The following is a 23,028-nucleotide window of genomic DNA, read 5'->3' on the forward strand; positions in this document are numbered from 1 at the left end:
ACATCAAAGTTCCCGTAAAAAGATTACTAAAAACTGTCACTCACTCAGCTGGAAGAGTTTGGTGAAGAATTTCAGAACTCGGTTACAGAATTTAGCAGAGAGGTTCTCATTGGCTGTTGCCATCATGATTTGCACGAGTTCCCCACTGGGAGGCAGAAGGAGTAAAAAAGGGGAGAATCACATTAAGCCTCACATAAAAAGGCATCCGCTTCTATTTCTTCACGATGTCATCTCCCCTCAGGGGACTGGTCACTTGTCAGTCAACGACACTAGGTGTTCATGAAATCAACCCCTCATCAATAACCTGAAGGACCAGCAATTAATCTAAGTCCTCCCCCCGGTACAAACACCTAAAGCAGGCTTTAAGTGTTCCCTGAGACAAAAATACCTAATGCTTTCAGGAGACATTCAAAAAATGTTCACTGAGTAAAACAAAACACAGCTCACCTGTCAGAGAAAAATTCCTCCATAGCTTTACGAGCCTGGCTGCTCTCCAGTTGCTTTTCCAAATATTGGAGACATTCCTCCAAGATGGATTCATCCAGTCCACTGAGGATCAAAAGAAAAATTAACTACCAGAAATAAGGTCTGTTTCAATGTCTTCCTAATACTGATTTTTAAAAATCCAAAGTTTATGACTAAACCTTAAGGGCAACGTTCAATTTTTTTTTCAAAGCTGAGCATAAGGGGCGCCTGGGTGGCTCAGTCAGTTAAGTGTCTGCCTTCAGCTCAGGTCATGATCCCAGGGTCCTGGGATCGAGTCCCACATCGGGTTCCCTGCTCAGCGGGGAGCCTGCTTCTCCCTCTCCCTCTGCCTCTCCCCATGCTTGTGTTCTATCTCTGTCAAATAAGTAAATAAAATCTTTAAAAAAAATTTTTTCAAAGCTTAGCATAAAGCCTGGCTACACAGGAGGTCAGTACATATCTAACACATTAAACTATAACAAAACGAAAAAGTTCCTAAAATCTTAAAGGATATAGTCAGTGGCTAAGAGTTCAAAGAATCATTGCTGCTGTTTCAAATTACAGACAGATAAATAGGAAGGAAAGAAGGAAGGAAGAGGAAGGAAAGGAAGAAGGAAAGATGAGGAAGGGAGGGAGGAAGAGAGAGAGGAAAGAAGGAAGAAAGAAAGGGAAGGGAAGGGAGGGAGGAAGGGAGGAAAAAAAAAAAAAAGAAATGCTTGATGAAACTCTGGAGTCAACAACAAAAAGCCAGCAATGTCCATACTTGGACCCTTCATTAGTACAGTTCTCAGTGGGACAAAGCTGCAACTCACTCTGCTGCTCTTAAGGACTCGCCCACATCACTACGGCCTAAACTACCAAAGTCAAACAATGGTTTGGTTTAGGTAAGTCCCCACCACCCATCTCAGAGGCATGGTTCTAAAAATATTAGAAATTCTACGAGGCTCCTTTGTACAGTTCATTACATCAAGTAAGGCGCTTGATAAGCATCTTTTCCATTACTTAAAAAGTTTCCAAATCTGAACCATTTAAGCCTTCCACTTTCTCAACACTGATTCCTAACAATCATAAAAGCGGATTCCAAATAACCTTTCATGCATGTCCACAAGAACATAAAATGAACACAAGTACAGAACTGTCTGTTAAAAAGCACAATAAGCCATTAATTAATGACATAAAGAAAGCAGCACTGGTATATATGGCTGCAAGCAGCAGGAGGTCACGGGAGCCTGACCACCCCCTCAATCAGGCTCACCTATTGGGATCTGCATGATTGGCCAGAATGTTGTAACAACCAGTGATCAGTTTCTCATACACTCGAGCCAAGAACTCCTCAGACTCCGCAGGGCCCAGGATGCGCTCCAGGGAGTTGCTACTGATCTCAGCGACGCTCTCAGTGCTCGACTCCAAAAGAAGGGGAAGAAGGGTCCGAATTACCTGTGGCGGGTTCATCTCATCGGACCAACTTCAGCAAAGAAAATGAAACCATGTTAGTGAATATACTCCTGCCACAAAGCTGCAATGGCAAGGATAGGGCAACTCAATCATTTACTGAGGGAGGAGGGCTTTTATTCCTATCTTTTTCCCCTTGATATTTTTTACATACAGTGTAATCATACAACTTCCTAATTTTATTTTTCATTATTATATCAGAAACAAAACAAAAATCATTCCACGTGAGAAGTCCACGTGAGAAGTTAAATTGTTAATTTAACAATTAACAATATAAAATGTACTTTGTAATATTCAGAAAAGAAAATTAACTGAAACCTAAGCTAGAAACCCATCCCAGACAACTTTCGTAGAACTGCCAGGAATCTGGATCACTTTCAAGGCGATGTGATAGAGGCCTTCACCTGGGTCCTATGTACAGGAAGACAAAGCAGTGCCTCCCTGGCCTGCCCCAGGCCCCACAAGAGCAGAGGCTAACTCCCGCAAGGATTCTGGAGATGCATGATTTGAAATCTATCACTGCCACCTTAAAACTCCAACCCAAAGCACCTCAAAATTACAGTATGATTTAAAGCCTGGATGGCCTTTTCTGCCAGAGGGGAGGAGGTATTCTGCTACCTTTCACATCACATTCTAGATTAATGCTCACAGTCCACTCTGAAACAACAGACTCTCTTTGCTACAGAAGCATACAAGAAAAGCATTATTACACGATTATAAACTCCATCTTCCTTTAGCTACGAAGAAACACAGAAATAGAGAGCACGCAGGGCTCTGTAGTAGATACTCACACAATAAGATCTCCGGTCAGCCTGACCAGTGAGAGGAGGGTGTGCTTCAGAGAAGCAGCCAGGGGCAGACTTTGGCCACAAAGAGTCCCCAAGTGAGCAGCCTGCACAGCACTGATGTAACTCTCCGAAGGGATGGTGTCATTAGCAAAGGCATTGCGCTGAAAGGAAACAAAACAGACATGAATGGACAGACCGTCTATCTAGCAGGGATAAAAATTCTCACGTGGGGAGGGCACCTGGGTGGCTCAGATGGTTAAGCGTCTGCCTTCGGCTCAGGTCATGATCCCAGGGTCCTGGGATCGAGTCCCGCATCGGGCTTCCTGCTCCTTGGGAGCCTGCTTCTCCCTCTGCCTCTCTCTCTCTGTCTCTCATGAATAAATAAATAAAATCTTTAAAAAAAAAAAAAAAAAAAAAAAAAATTCTCACGTGGGGAGAAAAGAACCCAGTGGCATAAACTAAGACCCACTGAGGTTTCCAGACAATGGCTCTACTCAGTATACACTATTACTCATCCTGGGAAGGAAAGTGGGGTAGAGCGAAGGAAACAGTTAACAATTTTTAGTTAGTACAAAGGTAACTTAAAATTTTAAAAGTTAAAGGGCGCCTGGGTGACTCAGTCAGTTGAGCATCCAACTCTTGATTTCGGCTCAGGTCATGATCTGAGGGTTATGAGATGGAGCCTGCTTAAGATTCTCTCTCTTGGGCACCTGGGTGGCTCAGTCAGTTGAGCGTCTGACTCTTGGTTTCAGCTCAGCTCATGATCTTAGTAAGGTCATGGGATGGAGCCCTCATCAGGCTCCGTGCTTAGCGGGGAGTCTGCTTGAGATTCTTTCTCCCTCTCCCTCTACCCCTTCCCCTCTCTCTCCTCCTCTTAAAAAAAAAAGCTAAAAAGTTAAAATGTTAATACAACAATGTTAAAATGTTAAGATACCCAACACCAGTTTTCAAATAATTAGAATATATTCTACTTAACACTAAAACTACTATCTATAATAATTAAGAAGGAGATGTATTTTGCAAAGCATTAGAGTCTCCAATAAAATATCTTCATTATCCTTCCGCTCCGGGTGATGTAAATAGACATCACAATTATAAAGCAGGGATAACAAGATTACAATGCTTGACTTTCACAAAGAACTGTGACAAGGGAATAATATGTTAATAGAGATAATTTGAGCAGAGCAGACACAAAGGTCAAGTGAACTGACAGGAGACTCCAGTCTTCCAACAGCCTCCAGAACCTGAAAGCTACCCTAGAAAACTATGACAAAAGGAGCAGGTTCGGGCGCCTGGGTGGCTCAGTTGGTTAAGCGACTGCCTTCAGCTCAGGTCATGATCCTGGAGTCCCTGGATGGAGTCCCGCAAGGGGCTCCCTGCTCAGCAAGGAGCTTGCTTCTCCCTCTGACCCTCCCCCCTCTCATGTGCTCTCTCTCTCTCATTCTCTCTGTCTCAAATAAATAAATAAAATCTTAAAAAAAAAAAAAAAAGAGCAGGTTCCTGATATTTTTCCTAAAAAGAAAATGAAAACAGCTCACATTTACTGAGAATTCAGGAGCCAAAGACTGTGCCAGGCACCTTACATTTAATACAATTAATCTTCACATCCCAGTATTAAAGAGACAAGGAAACAAAGCGAATAATAAAACGGCTGTCTTATAACACAGTAACACAGATTTCTTAACAAAACAACCACCTGGGTACCATTTGGGTAATTCAAGCCTTTGATTATCGATTCAACCATAGCAAATATATTGCAACATACCAAGACCTCTTGGCAGTTACTTTCAGCCTAAGGAATAAGAACAGAACACAGAATGGCTAGCGCTCCACATCCCTACTCTGAGAACAGACACTCACCCAGGATCCGATGTTGGGAAACTCATTGGTGTTGATGTTGTTCCAAGATTCACACACAGCCTGCACCCAGGATGGTAAATTCTGAACCAGTGTGGGACCTGGAGGCGACAGGAAGGACGAGGACTCATCACAAGAGAGAAAAAAATGACACATACTATTTTAAAGCCAAGCCCAAATGCAGAAAGATACACCATTGCCCAAGTTGTCAACATAATTACTAAGATCGCTTAGATGGATCTTTCAATAGCAGTACTACATCCAAGAACTAGCTAATTGCTTAATAGCTAACAATGTCAATTATAAGGTTTTCATTTCCCATCATAGTCACTTTCTAATCTCGCAAGTAAAGACGACAACTGAGAAAGGGATACAAAGCGGGAGCATGTCACTACAAGTCAGGCTAAAATCACTACTCAGCGTCTGTTACACCTTCCACAAACAGGTAGCACCTTAGTCTCTTCTCTCAAGACAAATCTGAGGGCAGGGATTCTTTTTCTTTTTTTAAAGATTTATTTATACATTTCGGAGTCAGAGTGAGAGACAGAGGTGGGGGAGCAAAAAAGAGAGAGAATCTCAAGCAGACTCCCTGCTGCGCACAGAGCCTGACACAGGCCCGATGCCACCACACGGAGATCAGGACCTGAGCCGAAATCAAGAGTCGGACACTTAACTGACTGAGCCACCAGGTGCCCCCGGGGGCAGGGATTCTTAATGCGCATCAAGAACAGCATTCCAGGGGCGCCTGGGTGGCTCAGTCAGTTAAGCATGTGCCTTCGGCTCGGGTCAGATCCCAGGGTCCCAAGATTGAGCCCCACACTGGGCTCCCTGCTAAGCGGGAAGCCTGCTTCTCCCTCTCCCTCTGCTGCTCTCCCTGCTTGTGCTCTCTCGTGCTGTCAAATAAATAAATAAAATCTTTAAAAAAAAAAAAAGAACAGCATTCCATGAAGTAGGAGAATTTAATTTCCAAAAGTGTGACTATCTGAACACTGAAAGGGCATTTAAAGCTTGCAATTCAGGAAAATACAAACAGTTATAAATTGAGAGGGTAATGACTGCTCTTAACTCCAGTCCTGCTCAGGTCCTTTTGCTTCCCCAGCCTCCATTTCTACCAGATCATTCCTAACATGGGGAAGAGGTCTGCCCAGCACGAAGCAGCAGCTTGCTGATCTCCCTGATCTCCATAAATGAAAAGGAGAACACAGGCTAATGCTTTAGAACCAAATGACTGGTTTGGATCCCAGCCTCCACATCCTGCAAGACATAGGATCTTGGGCAAATTAACTTCTCTAAGACTTAGTCTCCTATGGAGTAAGAGGGGAAAATAACACTTCATAAAGCTTCTGAGAGGACTGACAGAGATAAACCTATGTCAATGTTTGATACACAGAAAGGTTCCAGTAAGTGGCAAATGTCAGTAGACAGGTAGACAAGTGGTAGGACTCGTCCTACCAGTGGTAACAGCATTTCAAAAAGCACATTCACTTACCCAGAGTGTTTGCCTTGCACCTACTAGAGCCAATAGCCAAAACAGCAGCAAAGCCATGCAATTTCTCCTGGGAAGGTTTTTCAGTGGATCCTTCTTCATTAAAGTTCTGCAGCAAATAGGCTCTGAAGAAAAAATAGGGGATACATGAAAGCTGAAGAACCTACTCCCATCATAGTTAGAAGAAACTGCCCTAGACAAATCGAAACACCTGCACCTCCGTTTCCTAATCTATTAAATGTAGTTGACAGTACCTGCCCCTTTGTGATCTCGTAAAAATTCCAATGGGTAGCTATTTTCCAAAGAATATTCCATCCTCTGAAATGTCCCCAAAACACAATTCCAGGACAAATGAGCTTGGCAAACATTGAACACTATCTACCCACCTCCCCCTGGTCCTGGAAGATTGGCAGTGTATATACTGAAGGCTCTGAGAAGTATAGTTCACCTTTGAACAACAGGAGTTTTAACCGCACAGGTCCACTTACACACAGATTTTTGTCAATAAATAAAATACAGTACTGTGAACATATTCTGTCCTCCTTATGATTTTCCTAATAACATTTTCTTTTCACTAGCTTAATTGTAAAAATACAGTATATGATACAAATATATACAAAAAATGTGCTAATGGACACTTTATGTTATCAATAAGGCAATTACTTCAGTTCAGGAAAATACAAACGGCTATAAATTTAGAGGGCAACTACCACCCTTAACTCCAGTCCTACTCAAGTCCTTTTACTTCCCCATCTGGTCAACGGTAGGCTACCAGTAGTTATGTTTGGGGGAAAACAAAAGTTCTATGCATATTTTCAACTGCATAGGGGGACTGGTGCTTCCAACCCCACGGGGTTCAAAGGTCAACTGTTCTATACTTTTTCAAAAGCAGTTCACCTGTATTTACTCAGGACTTCCCAAACTTACTTGCCAGGAATATTTATTAACAGCTTATTGTATAAAGAGTTGGCCTAATGGGCCAGATTGGAGCCTAGAAGCTCTTAGAGGGCAGGGACTTGGTCAGCTTTGCTACTGCAATCCCCCCGGCACCTAGAAAAATACCTGACACATAGCAAGCTCTCCCATTTGCTACTCATGCCTATTGCTCATGTATCGTCAAGAACTGTGCCTCCAACAATAGTCTTTGCTCTACTTACTCCAAGACATTCAAACTTAGGCTTTAGTTAAGCTTTACAATGACCCAAGTCCCTTTTAGCATAAAAGCTCCATAGAACAGGAGCTGAACAGTGAAATCCTACAGGGACCAGAGAAAGTAAATAAGCGTAAAGGGGGCCAGTGAGAACAGCTACACAGGGTAGCCATTCCTCAACTCTGGTGTGCTAATGTTACGTGGCAAGTCAGACGCAGTTTTGCCAGTTCTTCCCATGTAAGAAAAGCCATAAATTTTGTTTTGTGAATAAACTCCCCATCTTTATACACTGAATGTAGATTCCAAGTATTTAAACATCATGCAGAAGTAGTCTATAGGGCGTGCAATTTGCAATGTGTATTATTTTAGAAAGGACTAGATTTCAAAATAATCCCCGACTCATTACAAAATTTCTCTAACTACCTACATGAAATTTAAAAAGCATTTAAAGCTTCATCTTAGTGAATGACAGAAATGACATGTTTGGGGAAATTTCATTATCTTTCCTTGTATCCTACAAGTTAAATGCTACAAAATATTTAAAGATTTATAGAAATCAAACTTCTTCTTGACTCTTCCTGAACTATTTGAAAATTCTCTCATCAGGCATCCCTTTCTTTATATTAGAGAAAAAAACATTTTACCAAGAGAGAAAAAAACCCTGAGCTGACAAAAAGAAAAAAATGTAAGATTCTCAGTCCTTAAGGATCTGCACAGTGAACAGTACTTAGAACCACCAAGCTCAATTTGAAGCATTTTCAGGCTTCTAAAGAAAGTAAACAGCCAAAGGATCTCAATTCCCCATTTCCAACATCTGTGGTCAGGCAGCCCGTCACACCTAGTGAATGATGCATAGGTGTCAATGAGTTGTAGAGTGGCTGGAAGCAGGTTCTTGGTGATCTCAGAAGACTTATGAGGATCAGCCTCGGCGGCCATCTTGGAAAAATGCTCATCCAGGGAGACCTGGACCTTCGAAATGGCAGCATCAAGGGTGTAGATGGACTGCAGACTTGGAATTTCATGGAGTTGCAAGATGGTGGTATAGTCGATGCTACAGAATGATGAGATCTTTAAAAGTACCCAAAATATTAATTAGTTGTGGCAAAGGGCTACGGCACAAGCTAAATCCTGGTATTATGGACCCAAAACGAACATACCTGTCGAGCAAAGTATTCCTCTACAATTTCAACATCATATTTCACTGAGCTGCACTTGGTGGATGCCAGTTCTAGGAGAGAACCAGCATGTTCCGCCTTCATGCCCTGTTTGATAAGGTGATCCTGTTTGGACAGCAAGAAAAAGTGTTCAGATTATTACAGATAGAGTCTAAAACTTTCATTACCCTTAAAAACTAACAAGTTCCCACAAGTACAGAGCATGGTGGCTTTGGCCACCCCTCGGCAGCAAGCCCTGTGTGACACCGTGGTACCTTTATCCAGTTGACATAAGAGCTGATGCGGAGGCGGGAAGACCAGCGCAGGGTGTGTAAGATGTCACATTCACTCATCTCAGGTGAGTTCATAGCCAGCTGGTTCATGTAGGCCTTTGATGGTGGCAAAATCCCCAGGATCCTCCACAGTATCAAGAAGTAACACTGAAGGGCACAGGCCTCCTGGAAGAAGCGAAAAGAGTGGTCACAGCAGTGGCACTTGGTATCGAGTCACGAGCCCCCGAACAGTAAGAACCATTCCAAATACAATGTTTAAAGCAGACTGTGTGCAGTCCTGACCTTCAACTAAGATCTGGCTTGCAAGTCTGCTCTGCAGGTCTTTGACAGAGAATATATATAATAACAAAGCAGGGTCCTAGGATTGAGCCACGTCGGGCTCCCTCCTCAGCGGGGAGCCTGCTTCTCGTTATGCCCGTCCTGCCCCCCTCCCCGCTTGTGCTCACTCTCAATCTCTCTCTCCCAAATAAAATCTTTAAAAAAAAAAAAATACTGAAGTATCAGTCAGTTCTGGAAACAGATAATTCAGTAACTGATTAGATCCCAGGAAGAAATTTCTGGTAGAACCGCTACCCAATTATCAAACACATTCCAAACTCTTTATAATCAGCCTGGGCTTCAGTGGTCTTACCAAGGCCGTTACGTTCTTGTTTTCCTTTCTCCTGACTGTATCAAGCTGGGATCCAGCTGCAAGCAGGGATGTCAGTGCAGTGTAAAGCTCATCATACTTGACAAGTTTAGAGAAAAGAACATCACATGCCTAATATCGAGAGAAAAAAACATTTTTTCTTATTTTTTTGAGATATTTTGTCTACTACCCATACACTATCATTTAATCTCATGACTGACAAAATAGCTCATTCAAATTACAGGTAAGAATTTCTCCTTGCAGCAAGATTCCCATTCAGGGACCTCTCTCAGTTTATGGACTATTGTGAGCACACAAGGGCAGGTATTAGAATGATGTTAACTATTTTTTCCATTAAAAATATCTACATGTGAAGATGCTAACAGAGACAGGAAGAAGGTGCCCCTACGGCAAAAGCAGAGCCCAGCAAATAACATATTCCTACTAGAATAAGTTCAAATCCGAATACAGGCCAAATTCCCTCATTACAAAAAGCAAGTCATTCCCTTTTCCCCTGACAGACTGATTTTGGTGGAAACCATCTGACCCACATGTAAAATGGGGTTTTAAAATTCCTGGTACCACAGAATCGAGTCGGTTCAAATCATCCTCTGAGGCTTCTGGGGACAGGACACAGTAGAATCTGGGTTGTGGGACAGCATCTGAAAAACAGGGGGCTCGTTAAAAGAATGGTTTCATTCTCAACTCTGTTTAGCAAGTATAAAATGTAAAAACTAAATAAACACTTTGGACACCTGAAGACACAAACAACCTTGGCACTACTGACATTCAGGGCCAGGTAATTCTTTGCTACAGTCCTGTGCACGACAGGATGTTTAGCACCCTCCCCGCTGTGACAACCAAATAGGTCTCCAGACACTGCCAAATGTCCCCGCATCCTTAGTTAAGAACCACTGCTCTAGGGGCGCCTGGGTGGCTCAGTCATTAAGCATCTGCCTTCAGCTCAGGTCATAATCCCAGGGTCCTGGGATCGAGCCCTGCATCGGGCTCCCTGCTCGGTGGGAAGCCTGCTTCTCCCTCTCCGACTCCCCCGCTTGTGTTCCTGCTCTCGCTAACTCGCTCTCTGTGTCAAATAAATAAATAAAATCGGGGCGCCTGGGTGGCTCAGTCGTTAAGCGTCTGCCTTCGGCTCAGGTCATGATCCCAGGGTCCTGGGATCGAGCCCCACATTGGGCTCCCTGCTCGGCAGGGAACCTGCTTCTCCCTCTCCCTCTACTGTTCCCCGTGCTTGTGCTCTCTCTCTCTGTCAAATAAATAAATAAAATCTTAAAATAAAAATAAACAAACAAAAATAAACACAAGAGGCATTTCATCAAAAGAATGGACAACTGCTCTACACCACAGAGGTGAGAAACACCAGAGAAAAGGTCATGGCTCCCATTATTTTCTGAACAGTATCCCACCATGACCCAAAAGGAAGTTTAGCCTCTGGGCTAGAACCACATTCCTATAATAGAAAAATAAATGTAATCACTCACAGTGGCAGGAATCCATGTACTGCACTCTATGAGCAGACACAAGAATTCCTAATTCTTATGTCTCAATGTTGTTTTGCTTTTTGTTTTTAATCAATGCGGGCGGGTGCCTAGGTGGCTCAGTTGTTAGGCGTCTGCCTTCGGCTCAGGTCATGATCCCAGGATCCTGGGACTGAGCCCCGCATCGGGCTCCCCGCTCCGCGGGAAGCCTGCTTCTCCCTCTCCCACTCCCCCTGCTTGTGTTCCCTCTCTCGCCGTGTGTCTCTGTCAAATAAATAAATAAAATCTTAAAAAAAAAAAAATCAATGTGGGATATGTGACAGTCTATTTCCAAAAAGGTTTTGAATCCCTTGGTATTTGCCACCTATAGGGAATAGACTAAATCTTGAGGAGTCTCTAGCAAACTCCAGCACCAAATTCACTCCCCCCAGTGAGAACCAGTGAGTCAGCTTCTTACTAACAATCTTCTTTCTGACCTGATGAAAAATGCTTAGACCAGTTTTCTTCTACTTCTTTGAACCCATGATAGAGAGGGGTGGTCGCCCGGCGGCTGTTGCTGTCCTGGGATCCATTTGCCCACCCAAAAGGAGGACTCAGCAAATTATGCTGCACCTTTTAAAACACAAATACTCAAATTAAGAAAGATACCTAGCCACATTCCGCATCTCACTGCAGGTGTGATAACTCGTAAATACATCAAACCTTGGGAAACTCACAAACCAAAATAAAGTTTTGACGTTTCTGTGACTTCTTTGGGGAGCATCTTTTTGCCAAAGTATAATGGGAATAGGGCTCAAGCAAACATTCTAGAAAATGCTGAATAATCCTTAACTGGCCTTCCCATCCTCATGTTGGATCCCTATAACAAAACAGTTTACTAACCCATAAAACTTACTGCTCAACTATCATTCAACCACTAACAAATACTCAGGGAGGGCAGATGCTCAGGGCACTGAGCTGGACACCAGGTAAAGTGGGTTAATTCAAAGGACACCTGTGAACAGAACCTATAATCCAATTTTCACAAAACCATCAAATCAAATAACCTACATTTACTGCTCCTGGCTAAATACAAAGCATGAGCGCACACACGCAAGTCCAGTAGTCTTCCTAAGATTAATCATAAACCTACCACAACAAATATCTAAAACCTAAAGTGAGCAGGTCATTTTGCTTTGGATCATGGCAACTCGAGAAGAAAAACACTCTCGGGGCGCCTACATGGCTCAGTCGGTTAAGCGTCTGCCTTCGGCTCAGGTCATGATCCCAGAGTCCTGGGATCGAGCCCCGCATCGGGCTCCCTGCTCAGCGGGAAGCCTGCTTCTCCCTCTCCTACTCCCCCTGCTTGTGTTCCCTCTCTCACTGTGTCTCTGTCAAATAAATAAATAAAATCTTTAAAAAAAAAAAACAACACTCGATAACAGCTAGTAAGGCAAAAACAGTGTGTTCATCTGTACCTGCTCGAACAGATACACAGGGGCTTTGGAGTACTGATGAAGCAGATAATCAAAGATCAGAAGGAGGCGAGCCAGGATGAGAGGCACGGAGCGTGCCTGCGCATCCATGTTGGCACTCAACTCCTGGATGATCTGCACAAAAAGGGTCAGTATGGCCCGCCGGCCTTTCTCAGTGAAATTGTGAAAAATGAGAAGGAGCAGCTGCAGATGTTCTACATTCAAATCTTCCGTCTCGTTGGGCACCACCCCTTGCAGGGCATTCTGCTTCATTGTCGACAAAAACCTACCGCAGAGAAAAGGAGAAAGTGTCTGGTGAAAGAAGTCCGAACATCCCCCAAGATTTACAATGTCAAGGGCTGGAGGAGTTAAGCTTTTTAAACCCAGGCATTAAGATAACAAATCAAGGAAGACAAAAATCTACACGTAAAGAGAAGATTAAAAACTCAACCTTGGCTACGAAAAAGGTAAATTCAGCCACAGAATACTCCCTGTCGACTATGGCGGTAGTGTAAACACCCACTCTGCCATTTCTGACCATGAAAAGAACTGTAAGCTCCCCCAAAAGGTGGCTTGTTTTTTTTAATTAATGAACCTGGACAATTTTATAAACTAGAAACCGTTCAATTACTTTTCCCTATAATTTGACTCTACAGCTTAATTTGTATTTTGAGAGTTTACACTACAGGTTAAAAGCACTGCATGATAGCACTCAAAAATAACTCAATGTACTAAAAAGCAATAAAAAATAAATTCTACTATTCAGAGAACTTGTCTAAAGAGCTTTTATGCAAAAAGGGAATGAATGTAGACAACTGCTTCCATTGCCTTTGGCTAATTTAGGAAAGAGATTTGTGTTTTAATAAGGGTTTCCCTCACCCCATCCCCCTACGCTCCCCCCTCGCCCCCTCCCCCACCTCCTGGCCTTTTTGCAAGATTCCACCAAGAAAAATACAGTGGGACTTTGGCATTCAAGGAGGTTTATGACTCCTCAAATCCAGCATTAGAGCTATTTGATCATAGTATGGGGAAGAGAAAAGCAAAGCCTTTTAGGAAAACAAACTGCTTTGAAGCCTCTTAACCATGTAAACAAAAATGGCAAATATAGGTCCATCTAAAGAGGATTTAGATGATTAATCTGAGCTTCCCCCAAGTAAAATAGTTCTTTAAAAGTTGTCCAAAAAAGACTGCAAGTCACCCTGAGTGGTTTTCATGATGAAAGCAAAATAACCAAAGACAGAGTTGGCTTCCCTGTTCCCGGTCTTTCAGAAAATCAGGTCAGGATAAAATTGGCTATGTTCAGGATTCAGGTTCTGTCTCTTAATTGCAACCATATCCCCCATGTGCTAAGGGATGATTTTGTTTCCAAACCATGGTTTAGGTACTTCTGCTTCTTAAACAGCACATATCTTCCCCCAAAGCCATCAGAAACATACTTCTCCGCCCTCACCACCGTACACCCTACCATCAGATACCACCTCAGAGGCCCAGGCTAACTACAGAGAAGTCAAACAAATTAAAAAAGCACATAACCTTCTCTGCAGGGCTTCTCCTGGAGTTCTCTTACCTGTCCCAAACTTTAAGGCATTCAGGGACATCAGGATCACCTTGAGCGCCAGCTTTATGTTGCCAGATGAGCAAAAGGCGTGAAAGCACAGAGAGGCTTTGAGGGTGAATGTACAAGGGCCAAGGGCCCTCAGAGAAAGGTGCTACTCCCAGCTGCTGCAACAGCGTGTTCTGCCAGGAAAGACATACAAGAGACCATTAGGAAAAAGACAGAAAATGAGGCCAAAGGTTACCCACGAGCCCTAAATGTTACTCTTTAATGCTAGAAGAGTATTTTAAAGAGCACGCGGAAATTCAGATTTAGACGTAGTTTGGAGAAAGGTCATTTCACTCAACGAACAGGAAAAAAGGAAAAATTACTAATCAAACCCCATTCACAACCATAGCTAATTAGCGTCAGAACTGGGGTCCTGACACTAAAGGAGAGATGCACGAGACAGCAGAATCTGGATCGGTCCAAACGAGCTGACAGTTTTTCTTTCACAACCAGTTATATACCTCAAGTAACATTCAAAGTGGGGAGGTCCTGCAACTCGTAGGTCCAGCTGCTTGTATTTTCTTGTAAGCCTCTGCTTAGAGGCAGAGAAAGTCTGCCTCTGCGATGTCAAGGCACCCCAAATTAGTCAGGGTTGTCTGCCTCCAGTTGTAGCATGTCTTTCAAATGAGCTTGACTTGCAGCTCAGTTACTTAGCTGCAACTTATCTTCTCAAACATACACAAACTGTGCACGATGCCAATGGAAAACCAGACAAAGGCCTGCTTTCTCACTTGGCTTCAGAAGACACAAATCACAGTTACCTCGGGATACAGGATAAATTTCTAAGTCTGTCAAATTAAATTATATTCTTATAAAACATCCCAGAGGACCCCACTCGGAAATAATTATTCAAAATGTCACAGATATCAAGAGTAGTTCACACATGTACTGGGGTGGTTATCACAGGCTAGCTGCACACATACTCCACACGAAATGCTCAGAGCTATATATAGCCTTAGGTGGGTACGTGCTCCATTTTACTGATGGGGAAATAAGAGCTCAGAGTGGTTTAAGAACACGACCTAAGCCACATGATTCCCATGTGTCCTAGCCAGGTTTATCTCTAAAATCTGCATTCTTGGGCGCCTGGGTGGCTCAGTTGGTTAAGCGACTGCCTTCGGCTCAGGTCATGATCCTGGAGTCCCGGGATCGAGTCCCACATCGGGCTCCCTGCTCAGCGGGGGGTCTGCTTCTCCCTCTGACCCTCTTCCCTCTCGTGCTGTCTCTCATTCTCTCTCTCTCAAATAAATAAATAAATAAATCTTTAAAAAAAAAAAAAATCTGCATTCTTAATCATTATGCTCCACATAGGCTTAAAGACTTTTTTCAATTCCTGACTCAAGGAAATAATTCAAAAACATTAACATGCCTGAACTACATCAAAAATATTACCTGTAGCACTCCTGTAATAATAAAAAAAAATTTAGAAAAAAATCTTAGTGTTCAATCAAGGAACATGCAGCCATAATAGTGACAGCTATAAAGAAAAAGGTAACAATTTTTGAAATAGTAAAATTTTAAAAAGCAGAAAAAAGAGATGTATAGATGTTCTGAGCTTAACTGCAAAACTGTGCAACTATAATATAGGGACTAGAAAGAAAACATGGAAAAATGTAAATCATGAATTTGGTGGAAGGATAGCTTATCGAGGTCATTTTTTTTTTTTTTAAAGATTTTATTTATTTATTTGAGAGAGAGAGAATGAGAGAGAGAGAACACCTGAGAGGGGATAGGGTCAGAGGACGAAGCAGACTCCCTGCCAAGCAGGAAGCCCGATGCGGGACTCGATCCAGGGACTCCAGGATCATGACCTGAGCCGAAGGCAGTCGCTTAACCAACTGAGCCACCCAGGCGCCCAAGGTCATATTTTTTTGAGAGAGGGTTTTTTGTTTTGTGTCGTTTCAGGCCTCAGAGCCCTAAGACATGAGCGAACATTCCTCAGAACCTGGTTTTCCCCTATCCACTCCAACTCTCAGTAGCCCTAAGTAAGGGGACCTGACTTTTTAAGTAAAACTGAGCCACAGCACCCCCACAAAGGCCTGGCCTGAAGCATTCCCTCCAGCCCTCTGGTGCCCTGCGCCCACCCTTGCTTAGTGCCAGCACTCCTGGACTTTCTGCCTCCGCCCTCCCCATTCGGGCCATCTTCCAACCCTCTTAACTGTTCTCGTGACTTCAACAGCTGCCTCTTAGTGGTTAATTCCCAAAGCTCCATTATCAATCTTAATTTTTTTTAGGATTTCTTATTTGAGAGAGAGAGCGAGCACAAGTGGGAGACAGAGACAGAGGGAGAAGGAGAAGCAGACTCCCCACTGAGCAGGGAGCCCGATGTGGGGCTCCATCCCAGGACCCCAAGACCATGACCTGAGCCAAAGGCAGACGCTTAACCGACTGAGCCACCCAGGCACCCCTCAATCTTAATTTTTTAAGAACTGAATTTCAGACTCACATTTCCAACTACTTTCTACATGTCTTCACCCCACTGGCACCTCAAAATGTCTTCCTATTTAAAATGATTTTTTTAATAGTAGTAGTGGCAACTATTTTAACTAAAAACATTGATAAAATATACAATTCTTATATACAATACTCATATAAAATGCCCATATACAAAAATATACGAACTGCTTTTCTCATTGGACTGAAAGGGCTATAAAATTCCCCATCCTGACAGGAAGCAACACAATCCCATGGTAACACCACAGTTCACTGCCTTTAGCTTACTCCTTCATGAAAAGAAAGCCTCGCACTCAAGCTCTACTGCACAGTGGCTTCCAGGCTGGCCGACCACAAGGGACCGCAAGTTGTGTGGGTAAGTAGACCCGGCTTGTTTTTCAGAACAAAGAGAAAACGGCACAATGCACCTCATGTAGCCTAAGAACCCAGAGGATCATTCTGAGCAAACCTGCAACCGTGAGTAAAAAGAACCCGAGCTGACTCAAACCTAGGAGTGAGCTCCCTACACACTCACGACAGCTCCTCTACCACCAAACCAACTCTCCTTGCTGACGTCCCCTTTCTATGAAAGACAACAGCACTCTTCTGGTCTCATTTGGGTTGAAAAGGCAGGCAGTATCTCAGGTCCCTCCTATCCATGTCCTTTACCCTGGTCAAATAATTTCCCATGATCTCTACCGCGGGCCCTTTATCCACACTGTATCACCCACCCCCTTTCCTCATGATCCCAAACTAATTCAAGTCATCTGGATTTCTTCAGTGCCTGCAACACTACCTGGCACATAGTAGGTGCTCAATGAATACTCAGTGAATGAATGAGTGACCTAGACCACTACATAATATTAAGTTATTATACTCCTACACGTAATAGTAATAAATGTAAGACAACAAATATGTTAATAACAAATATAACATTAAAAACAATAATAGTAATAGTAACAAACTAATAAAGATAGCAGCTAATCTTTAGTAGGAACTAATACTATATGCCAGGTGTGTGTCTTATTTTTACTTACATCATGATAAAATAATGTAACATAAAATTTACCACTTAAATCGTTTTTAAGTGTACAGTTCCATGGCATTAAGTACATACACACTATGCAAACATCACTACCATCCATCTCCAGCACTTTTTTATTTTTCCCAACTGAAACTCTATGCCCATGAAACACTAACTCCCCGTGATACTGTGATATAAGAAGAAACACATATTTGGTCTCTGTCCCATTTCTGGCACAGAGCTCCTAAAAATCTTGTCATTTCCTGACAGGAGTGAGAAGAACGTATTTTGCTTTTCATAATAAGCCCCTTTCAATAACACCTGTGTTTATGATAATGAGGCGCCTAGACAGCTTCAGGATGGGGGCTGATTGCCAGGGGAACCAACCACATGATTAGAGGGCTGGATCCCCAACCTTTCAGCTCCATCCCCAACCGCAGCTAGTTTGAGTTAATCACCAATGGCCAATAGAGCAGAATGCCAACAGAAAGCCAGACAAAGCCTGCTTTCTCATTTGGCTTCAGAAGACACAAATCATCTCAGTAGACTGCTCTATTAAACAAATTTGAAAGAACAGAGAGGCCATGCCAATCAAGCACATGGCCTTTTAGGAGAAAGTCCTCTTCCCAAGATGTTCGTAAGTCTTCTTCAATAAATAGGTTTTGACTTCTTCCATAAGTAGAGAAAGCCTAGCGGTCTTACTAATTCAGAACCAGTTTTTTATTATTCTGACAGGTGAAGAAAGTTTTTATGATGTAACTTACATTTGTTTTCTTTCACAGACTGAGCTCCATTTCATTTACTTCCCTTAAAGAACGCTGTGTATGTCTTGCAATGCAAGTCAGACACCTTGGGTAAATAACTTTGTATGTGGGATGCCTGCGTGGCTCAGTCAGTTAAGCATCCAACTCTCGGTTTCAGCTCAGGTCATGATCTCAGGGTCACGAAATGGAGCCACGTGTCAGGCTCCACACTATGTGTGAAGCCTGCTTAAGATTCTCTCTCTACCCCTCCCTTTGCCCCCCACCCCCCGCCAAGCACACATGCACTCTCTCTCAAAAAAAAAAAAACTTTGTACATGAATCCAGAGAAACAATATCAATAACAGATAGTTAAATTACACTAACCATCCTTCACTTTCTTCCATCATAGCAATGAAATTTGAGGGAAGAATTTAAAGTCCCATGTTTGGAAATGGAATGAAGAGGGAAGTTTGATAATTTGCTCTCCAAAAAGTCAGTGGTTATGGGCAGCCAAGCTGCATGTCCACACAAGGTCTGGAATTATTTTTTAAATGCTAAGAGGGCAACATCATTACAGGAATCTTAAGAACTCTTATTCTCTACAGGAAAATATTTCTTCCCCCATTATTTGGACAAGTTTAGGCAGGAAAAGGCCAAGTCTATGAACTTTGAAACTTCCCTAAATAAACTTAGATCTCAGCAAGGAGCTGATAACTTTCGCAGGACATCCTGACCCTACACAGTCTGAGAAGGTGCTACAGGCCATATGCTAACTGAAGCATTTTCTTCTCTTCATCATAGATAGATCAACAACTTTACCACTCAAGTTATAGTCCCTTTCCTGGCCAAAAAAAAATTTTTTTAAAGATTTATTTATTTGAGAGAGAGCTAACGCACACACATGTGCATGCGCAGGGGGAGGGGCGGAGGAAGACGGAGAGAGAATCTCAAGCCAACTCCAAGCTGAGCATGGATCCTGACACGGGGCTCGATCTCACAACCCTGAGATCACGACCTGCACCAAAACCCAGAGTCAGACGCTCCATTGACTATGCCGCCACTGACTGCGCCCCCAAAGCAAATTTTTTCAACTAACATTAGGTACGTATAAATAGGTTTTATAATCATCTTTTTAAACGATGAAATAAATTTTTAAGAGTTTTTCAAGTAACTTAGGATAGTAAGAATCAAGTTTAACCTTCTGAAATAGCTTCCTAGATCCTGTCCCTTTGGGGGCAAGTGCAAACCCCTAAATTGTGTCCTGGTTCTGAGAATCCACTGAAATAATCTTAAGAATAACAAAAAATTTTCACAACAATTTTCGGCAAACTATTGGAGAGCTCTACCAAATATAAGTTTTCTAAGGGAAGTGAGGGGTAGCTGCACTAGGAATCTGCATTTATTATATTCCCCAGGGATCTTTACGTAAACTAAAACACTGAGAATCACTAACTGACCACATTAGAAAAATTATTATCAAAATACGACACTGTCGGGGCACCTGGATGGCTCAGTCGGTTAAGTGTCTGACTCTTAATCTCAGCTCAGGTCTTGATCTCAGGGTCATGAGTTCAAGTCCCACACTGCACTTGGGAAAAAAAAACACGACATGGTCAAATGTTGGGAGAAAAAGTGAATCCACAAATGTGACACGTTGCTGATGATAAAACTTGGTGCAGCTTTTTTTTTTTTTTTTAAGTAATCTCTACACCCAACATGGGGCTCAAACTCACAACCCCGAGACCAAGAGTCACATGCTCTATTGACTGAGCCAGCCAGGCGCCCCATCAGTGCAACTACTTTAGAGAGCAAGTCTGGCATCCCTGCTTACAGTCACATACTCAGTATCCTACTAATTCTACTCCTAGTTATCTGCCCAAGAGAACCCCTTGTTATGCCAGGGGCCCCAAGATCACAGCAACAGCTAGAGTAACAACAAACCCTGACACAACCGAAAGGTCCACCAGTGGGAGCAGAGGGGAGGTAACAAATTGGTACAGTCACAAACACAACAGGATAGCATGTAACAGTCAAAACAAAAACTACAGAATCAGCAAGAGTATAGATGAATCTTGGCAATATAATGCTAAATAATATTAAATGAAAAAAGAAAGCCTAACAAGATTATATAGAGCATGGTATCAATTACTATAAAGCTGAAAGTAATCAAATAGTTTGAAAATTTAAGGAATATAAATGTAAAAATAAATATATATATGAAACTAATGAAAGGGGGAATTTGAGATACAGGATTCAAGACATCACCTACTAGGGAGGAGAGAAAACCCTAAGATTTTTAAGGCCTACCATCAAGATCCTAGGCTTTATTCTGGTGGTGAGTCTGCAAGTAGGCGTGTATCTGAAAGCATCTACCTCCTGTAATTTGAATGACTCTTTTAAAACACACATTTCCAGGGACGCCTGCGGGGCTCAGTCGATTAAGCATTTGCCTTCAGCTCAGGTCATGATTCCAGGGTCCTGGGATCGAGTCCCGCATTGGGCTCCTTGCTCAGCGGGAAGCCTGCTTCTCCCTCTGCCTGCTGCTCCCCCTGCTTGTGCTCTCTCTCTCTCTGACAAATAAATAAATAAAATCTTTAAAAAATAAAATAAAAATAAAACACACCATTCCCAACATGGATTTCTTAGATTACTAATGAAGTTAAGCATTTCCTAGGACTGTTAGCCATTGATATTTCCTTTTATAAACTGCCCTCTTGTCTATTCTGTCCACCTGTCTACTAGGGCAGTCATTAGGAGCTGGTTTTGTAGTTTTTCCTTTGCTTTAAGCTTACTGAAAGCCTTAGGGATAAAGAACACATTTCTCTTTCTTGAAATGATCCTGATGGGGCAGTGGGACATACTAGAATAATCTCTCAAACTCTTTCCAGTGAGGGGGTTTCCACCACAAGCCATGCTCTTTTACAATTGGAACACTACAGCCTACTGGGAGCAGACATAGACAGCACTTGGCCGAAGGTCCCAGTGCACACAAACCTGCAGGTTGGGTGACTGAAGGTCAGAAGTTACCAGAGAGTGGTTGAAGTGATAGAGAGCAGCAGCAAACTCTTCATCTGATGAACCTGGAAGGCAAATAAGGACACTGATTGTTCAAGCAGCCCCTGATGTATCATACCGCCCTGGCAACAGCCAAACGCCACTGGGGAAAAAAATCCACCAGGTCCCTATCCTGTCTACTGACCCTTGAGTCCATCTTTGTCCACCTCCTTAATGATGCTGGCCAGGGTGGCCATGTGGTGTTCTGAAAGAGACACACTCAGGTAGTTTCGGATAAAATTGTTCCGCGAGTTCAGCATGGAAGAAGTGATGAAGTTCAAAATGTTGGAAGCCAGACCTAAGAACTAAAAAGAACATAAAGAACCTTGTCAGGGCCATAAGCCCAGAGTGCCTCCAAATCCTGAATATAAAGAGAAATAAAACATGCCCACAGATCTGATGCAACAGATGCAATGAATTAAAGAGTCAGATTTTAAATCCCCTACAGTGGGACAAAATTTAATTATGATAATCTTTCCCACATAATTCTACCAGTTACACAAAATGGCACCCAGTTGAACACAACACACTTCAGAAAACACCATGTGAAGACAGAGGCTCTTGACAGAGACTTGTTTCTGTCATTCCTCTAAAGGCCCTGCATTTCTTCAGCTCAAGGACATTACTGAAATAAGGAATTCTGAAGCCTGTATGATCATTATACACACACAGAATTCCCAGCTCTTTACTTCTCTCTCAAAATGAAACTGAATTATTGTGTAAATGTTTTATGTCCACAACCTGTACAAAAGTGTGTTCCATATCTGACTTGTTTTACCGATATAGCTTTAGAAGAGCGTTGATAGATAGTACATCTAGAAATGCTGCTTGAACAAACAAGTAGCAAGCACTTAACGGTGGCCCACACCTATGCTAAGGGCTCTTTAATTCTTCACAATACCCCTAAAGGCAGGTACAATCACTCCCATATGACAGAATACAAAATTGAGGCTTGGAGAATTTTAGAATCTCTCCCAAAGTCTCAGAGCCAGTAGTGGTAGAAGAAGGATTCAAACTCACTTCTAACTCCAAAGGCTATGTTACTAACCCTCAATCAAAGAAATAATACCAAGAGTACAAATCATTTAATCAAACACCATCAGTACACTTAAGTGTTAAGTAAAACTATCTAAATATTACAGTTAACCCAACCTACAAAATGTTTTAGTTCAAACGATCTGCTTTTCACACCCCTTCTCCCCACCTCTCCTTCCCCTAAACCTCAGAAATCCACTCTTACCAGCTCAGGATCTTTGCGACTAGCCAAAATGTTGCCCTTCTCACCGGTGGCCTGTTTACTGGGGCTTTTAACTCGAGGAGAGCTCTCCAGCGGAGGGGGCGGGGGAGGAGGTGGAGGTGCCACTTTCTCTTTACTGGGGGAGATGGTCTCCTCAAACCATTGCCCCAGAATAGGCTCACTGTCATCATCTGAACAGAGAAAAAAATAAAAGTAATAAAAATAACACATTTTTTACAAAGTTTTTAGTACATCTGCTTTGTGGAAGTATCTACGTCAAAAGGAACACAAGGATATCTTGATTTCAGGTGGTAGTTACATGGTTGCATAAATCTGTCAATACTCATCTAAATGTACACATAAAACAGGAGCATTTTATTGCCTGTAAGTTATACCTCAATAAAACTGGTATTTCTTTTTTTTTTTTTATTCTTATGTTAATCCCCATACATTACATCATTAGTTTTAGATGAAGTGTTCCATGATTCATTGTTTGTGCATAACACCCAGTGCTCCATGCAGAATGTGCCCTCCTCAATACCCACCACCAGGCTAACCCATCCTCCCACCCCCCTCCCCTCTAGAACCCTGTTTGTTTTTCAGAGTCCATCGTCTCTCATGGTTCGTCTACCCCTCCGATTTCCCCCGCTTCATTCTTCCCCTCCCGCTACCTTCTTCTTCTTTTTTTTTTCTTAACATATATTGCATTAT

General features: G+C 42.6%; 1 protein-coding gene across 1 annotated transcript in view; it reads right to left on the reverse strand.

The window, feature by feature from the left end:
* The window catches only part of UBR4 (ubiquitin protein ligase E3 component n-recognin 4), a 131,357-nt gene that overhangs the window by 88,020 nt on the left and 20,309 nt on the right, over positions 1-23,028 (reverse strand). Inside the window, exons 15-31 of the mRNA XM_021684081.1 lie at positions 22,321-22,508; positions 21,226-21,385; positions 21,021-21,106; positions 13,791-13,960; positions 12,227-12,509; positions 11,246-11,381; positions 9,856-9,935; positions 9,277-9,405; positions 8,628-8,810; positions 8,356-8,478; positions 8,037-8,266; positions 6,052-6,173; positions 4,566-4,663; positions 2,709-2,866; positions 1,721-1,930; positions 448-549; positions 45-145 (exon numbers count right to left, since the gene is read on the reverse strand). Of these exons, the coding sequence (XP_021539756.1) occupies positions 45-145; positions 448-549; positions 1,721-1,930; positions 2,709-2,866; positions 4,566-4,663; positions 6,052-6,173; positions 8,037-8,266; positions 8,356-8,478; positions 8,628-8,810; positions 9,277-9,405; positions 9,856-9,935; positions 11,246-11,381; positions 12,227-12,509; positions 13,791-13,960; positions 21,021-21,106; positions 21,226-21,385; positions 22,321-22,508 (2,559 nt within the window). The remainder of the gene's footprint in view (positions 1-44; positions 146-447; positions 550-1,720; positions 1,931-2,708; positions 2,867-4,565; positions 4,664-6,051; positions 6,174-8,036; positions 8,267-8,355; positions 8,479-8,627; positions 8,811-9,276; positions 9,406-9,855; positions 9,936-11,245; positions 11,382-12,226; positions 12,510-13,790; positions 13,961-21,020; positions 21,107-21,225; positions 21,386-22,320; positions 22,509-23,028) is intronic.

The sequence above is a fragment of the Neomonachus schauinslandi genome, chromosome 4, assembly GCF_002201575.2.
Source record: "Neomonachus schauinslandi chromosome 4, ASM220157v2, whole genome shotgun sequence".
NCBI lineage: Eukaryota > Metazoa > Chordata > Mammalia > Carnivora > Phocidae > Neomonachus > Neomonachus schauinslandi.